Raw genomic sequence first — 5,461 nt, 5'->3', positions numbered from 1 at the left:
CTTTACAAAATTCTCTTTGAAAGACAAGGTCCTGAAAAAGGGACATTTCTTTTTTTCTGAGTTTAGTTATCTGCTTTAAGTAAGATTGAAGAACATACTTTGATAAGAGAGATGTTGTGACAGGGAATCTTTTCCCCTGGGCGTGGTTCTTCCAGAAGAGTTGGGAGTGGCCTAATGAAAAAGGGAAGGTATAAAGGAGATCATAAATATGTGTGTGTGGATTCCTGCTATAGCTGCCTAGCTGTCACCTCAACAACCAAGCAACAACCTGGTTCTACAGTGTTACATCTGAGAAGCGCAGTGAATAACAGGTAACGTAACGCTGCGTTAATTTATGTCTTGAGACTGAGTTTGAGATTGTATTGTCCCATTGGTTTAGAGCTCTTATCATATTTTTATTGTTTTACTGTACACTGTGTTGCAATTTTAAATTCACTTGAAATCAAGCTTAGCTCCAGCTCTGCAGAATCATATGTCATGATACATAGAAGGGGAAAAGGGATACCTAGTCAGTTGCACAACTGAATGCATTCAACCATAATGCGTCTTCCGCATTTAACCCAACCCCTCTGAATCAGAGAGGTGCAGGGGGCTGCATTAATCAACGTCCATGTCATCAGCAACCGGGGTTAATGTTGGGGGTTAACTGCATTGCTCAAGGGCAGAACGGTAGATTTTTCCACCTTGACGGCTCAGAGATTCGAACCAGCGAACTTTCAGTTACTGGCCAATGTGCTTAACCGCTAGGCTAGTGAGGGAATATTCCAATTAAGTTTTGGCTGATCTCTGACATTGGTTAGCCCTCCCCAAAAGTTGGTGCTTGCTCTGCGGCCAATTTAGTTCTGGGCTAAAGGTTGACGTTATCCGACTTTAGAGTGTGCTATGCTGCAGTCCAAAAGTTCTCCTTTGGCCAACCAACCTTTTGCAGTGTGAAAAGTCTTGGCATATAGAGTGAAACAAACCTCAATTTTGGCAATTATTTTCTATGAGAGAGATTAGACATGTTCAGCAAGCTGTTTGAAAACATGTTTTAATTATTGTAAAGAAATATTTGTAGTGATCTATGGAATGTTCAAAAGTAGAAAAATAAAATATATATATATATATATATATATAACTAAGAACTCTAAGACGTTACGGCTTGAATGTCCCGTTCTGAATGACAAAGAAATATACAAAACAAATATGTTAGACTGAATTGTTGCTTCTTAACGTAGCTGCTGAGAAAAGGTAATCAACTTATTTGGGCAGGACTGCAGTTACAGTTTGGAGGCCTATTATGGGATGGGAGCCTATCTTATACTACGCATCCATATCATAATTGCGGTCATGTTATAGTCTATAAGACAAAGACAATGCACAGCAAATGCAAGACTAGTCTGAGGGCAGGTAATCAGGTTATGATGTAATTGGTGAGTAGCTATCTGTGGAATCTGATGTGCCAGGAGGAGAGGACAGTCACTTGTGTGACTGTGGCAGAATGATTACAGACAACAGATTCACAGTTCCATACACATTCCTCACAAAGGGCTTTATTATGCAATAGATGCCATATTGTGTCAATTTCCTCCAAGTATTACAATGGTCTTTCCTCCAGTGTTACAATGTTCTTTATGGTGACCTTCGACCTTCATACTCTGTCTATGAGTAGGGACTTGGTCTACAATAATACGGAGATGTTGTGAGCCAATTTGAATTCACCAAGGACTGTTTCCAAACTCCTGCTTATTTTGTCTGAGCTGTCAGTTGGTACTTTAGAGGAGAGGGGGACATGACTGTCCCTCTCTAATGTCCCTTAGGATAAGCTGGTATAATCAGGGATGAAACTGGGGGAAACGATGAACTTGAACTGAATGCCCTGATGATCTGACCATGGTGATTTGCAAGAGGGATTTTTTTCTGCTGTTAGGGGACCATGGCTGCAATACTGCTTCCGTTTCTGATGAAGATAAAAAATCGTAGTGATGCTGTTCTCTCTTTACTTACAGATACTATGGAAGTAAGTACCTCACCTCCTCCAACCTCTACACTGACAACTAACGACTGAGAACTATCCCTGAAAGGAACTGTCTCAGTATTCTTGAAATATTGTGTGGAAATAGTCTGTTTGTGTCTGTATGTATAGGAGTGTGTGCATGAGTGTTGGTGCATGTGTGTATCGTTGACGGTGTGTGTGTGTGTATTAATCTTGACCCCCCCAGCTCTCTGATGCTCTGTGTGGCTGTCCGTCCTCTGGTTATACCCCCCAGGGAAGCAACGGTATCTGGCCCAGTCAGAAGCAACCAGGGGGTCTTGTCTGGTCGACACAGCCTGGCCAACAGCCCACCCAACCTCAGCCAATGCCCTGTTTTCCTGGACAGCCCAGCACCCCCTGCTGGCCTGGTCCACAACCATCCCAACCAGCCCCAGCTCCGGCTCAACCTCAGCCAATGCCCTGTTTTCCTGGGCAGCCCAACACCCCCTGCTGGCCTGAGCAACAGCCATCCCAACCAGCCCCAGCTCCAACCCAAAACTGGAACTGGCCTGGTCCGCAACCATCCCAACCAGCCCCAGCTCCATCTCTAAACTGGCCTGGTCCCCAACCACAACCATCTCCAGCCCATCCCTGCCAGCCATGCTGGCCTGGACCCCATCCCCAGCCTCAGCCTACACCCCAGCATCTTCAACCTCAAGGCCCAGCTCTGATTCAAGCCCAGGTCCAGGGCCCCAGTCAGCCTAGTGTCCCAGGGTGGCCAGTCCCAGGCCTTAGCCCGAGCGTTAACCCAGGATCTGGATGGCCATTAAGCCCTGTTCAGGACACAGATGGCTTCACACCTGCACCAGCTGGACTGGTGAGAGACAAGGAGGGAGGGAAGGATTTTCTATATCAAATCAGATGTTATTGGTCACATATAGGTTAGCAGATGTTAATGCGAGTGTAGTGAAAAGCTTGTGCTTCTAGTTCTGACCGTACAGTAATAACCAATAACCAATAACCAAAGTCATCTAACAATGTCACAACAGTGGATGTGGATGGAAGGAGGGAATTGGCAAAGACATTGTGTTGGTGTGAAGACAGAGCCATATCCTAAATGTCAGTGTGTTGTGTTGGTGTATAGAGCGTGCCCTACAACCTGAACCTACAAAGAGGCATCTACGACAAGATGATGATCACCATCATGGGCCGGGTCAAACCAAATGCTAAGCAGTGAGTTCATCAACTACCATAGTCTACTATGGTCTTTGTTGTTTACTAGGAGTATTAAGATCCCTGAATTATCCCTTAGATGTACACATTTCCAGTATGTTATTTGAACACAACTGATGGAATAAGTCAATCTGTACTGTTGACTGGAAGAGTGGGCCTATCAACCTGGTGACTGTGGCTTGTTTTCACTCACTAATGTCTTGGCCCATGCTTTTCTCAATCTGATGAATAAAACTGTTTTAATTGATCATATCCCCTCCAGGTTCACAGTGAACTTCCTGCGAGGTAAAGACATTGCCTTCCACCTCAACCCTCGGTTCAGTGAGGGGGGCAAGCAGGCAGTGGTGAGGAACACCATGGTGGGAGAGCGCTGGGGGAAGGAGGAGAGGCACACACAGGGAGGCTTCCCCTTCATGGCAGGACAGTCCTTCGAGGTCAGTGGGAATATTATTTATAGCAGTGCAACTGTAGCCCCTACTGTTCTAACTAATAAATGGAACATAGAAAAGTGTGTTTGCTATCATTAATTAGCATAGAACGATGGTTAGTTGTTTTTATTGTTCTCTACTAGTTAAGGTTAGTACAGTGATAAAGTACTTTAACTAAAGTAGGTTATAGATCAGCACTGTGGGATATCCTCTCTCTGAAGCATTGTCTGTGAGTCTATGTGTTGTTGAGTGTCCGGAAGGAAGTCAGATGTACCTTTCAGGGATCTTTATCGAAGCAGGCTATTTTGCAAAGCCAATCTGGCTTAAAGCTGCAGCGTAACTTTTGGGGCAACCCGACCAAATTCACAGACAAATATGTTATAGATCTGTCATTATCATTGAAAGCAAATCTCAGAAGCGGTAGATCTATGCACTATTTCTATGCTTTTAGTTCTGTATAGCAGCTTCAAACAGCTGAAAAAAACAATACTTTTGCTTTTTGAAAAGATATTTCAAGGTTTAGATGCAGAGGTGGTCAGTGGTACCTTAATTGGGGAGAACGGCTCATAGTAATGAATGGAACAGAGTGAATGGAACGGTATTGAACGCATCAAACTCGTGTTTGATTCCATTGCAGCAGTTCCATTACAGCCATTATAATGAGCCATGCTCCTCTCAGCAGCCTCCTGTGTTCAGATGGTATAATGATTCTCTTCACTATACTTGCTTGTTTTGTCACAAACTGAAATTAGGCAAACTATTAGAATTTTTAGCATCCAGGAAATGACGGCGTGATTTCTGCATAGTGCGTCTTTAAGAGTGTTCGTCTTTCCTTTCCTTTCAGATGAAGATTCTGGTTACATCTGGGGAGTTCAAGGTGGCTGTGAACGGAGCTCAGCGGTTTGAGTTTAAACACCGTGTCAGAGAACTCAGCCAGATCGATCACGTCAACATCCTCTATGATGTCATCCTCACCTCCATCAACGTAGACACAATGCCATGACACCCACACCCACGACATCCATATACAGTATATAGCAGCCAGCATAGGCTACATGCATAACATGGCATCAATCTGCATTTGTCTTTGCACCCGTTTTATGATGATAATGAGCTGTACACTTAAAACCACATTAATTCCCACTAACAAAACACTCCATCTGCAAATGTGTGTAATGTTAAAGGCCTACGAATTCAACACTGCCATTTAATTGTAATTCTTAGATTTCATATAACGATTTTCTGTTGAATGTCTATATAAATATACATACTTTATGACTTTGAACTGACTAAAGATATCAGTAGTTACAGAACATCTCTATATGAGAGGATTCAGCGTCCTTCAGGGGTTGTTTTTAGAATCTAACCAGCTGGGTTAACTTTTGCCACTGTAAATCAGTTGGTAGAGTATGGCGCTTGCAACTCCAGGGTTGTGGGTTCGATACCCATGGGGGAACAGTATGGTCAAAAAGTATGAAAATGTATGCGCGCACTACTATAAGTCGCTCTGGATAAGAGCGACTGCTAAATGACTAAAATGTACATGTAAAATTGTATGAAATAAAACCATTAAATTGAATGAAGTTATCTTTGAAATATTTTTATTGTATCAGACCTCTCATACAACGGCAATATCAAGACAGGTTTGACAGTCAACTCGATGCACACAAACAAATCACATTCACACAACACTCACAATAAAACCAGGGGAAATAGACATTAAGCATAGATTCAAAGACATGTGGAGTAAGACAAACAGTATGATCATTGAGAAAATGCAGTGGCATAGCACAGATACAGTGAATGTAAACATGTCTACCCTTGCCGTGCAAGCTAAAAAAAGGAA

At 43.1% G+C, this 5,461-nt stretch overlaps 1 protein-coding gene across 1 annotated transcript; it reads left to right on the top strand.

The window, feature by feature from the left end:
• Positions 1 to 247: 247 nt before the first annotated feature.
• On the top strand, positions 248 to 5,102 carry LOC135505526 (galectin-3-like). Its single transcript, XM_064924595.1, has 6 exons — positions 248 to 311; positions 1,989 to 1,999; positions 2,250 to 2,831; positions 3,099 to 3,187; positions 3,450 to 3,621; positions 4,460 to 5,102. Exons 2-6 carry the CDS (start codon positions 1,994 to 1,996, stop codon positions 4,616 to 4,618), a joined length of 1,008 nt encoding a protein of 335 aa, XP_064780667.1. The 5' UTR covers positions 248 to 311; positions 1,989 to 1,993; the 3' UTR covers positions 4,619 to 5,102.
• Positions 5,103 to 5,461: the final 359 nt, after the last annotated feature.

The sequence above is a fragment of the Oncorhynchus masou genome, chromosome 19, assembly GCF_036934945.1.
Source record: "Oncorhynchus masou masou isolate Uvic2021 chromosome 19, UVic_Omas_1.1, whole genome shotgun sequence".
Lineage (NCBI taxonomy): Eukaryota > Metazoa > Chordata > Actinopteri > Salmoniformes > Salmonidae > Oncorhynchus > Oncorhynchus masou.
Note: the sequence above shows the minus strand (reverse complement) of the source record. Positions and strands in the feature narration are given on the sequence as shown.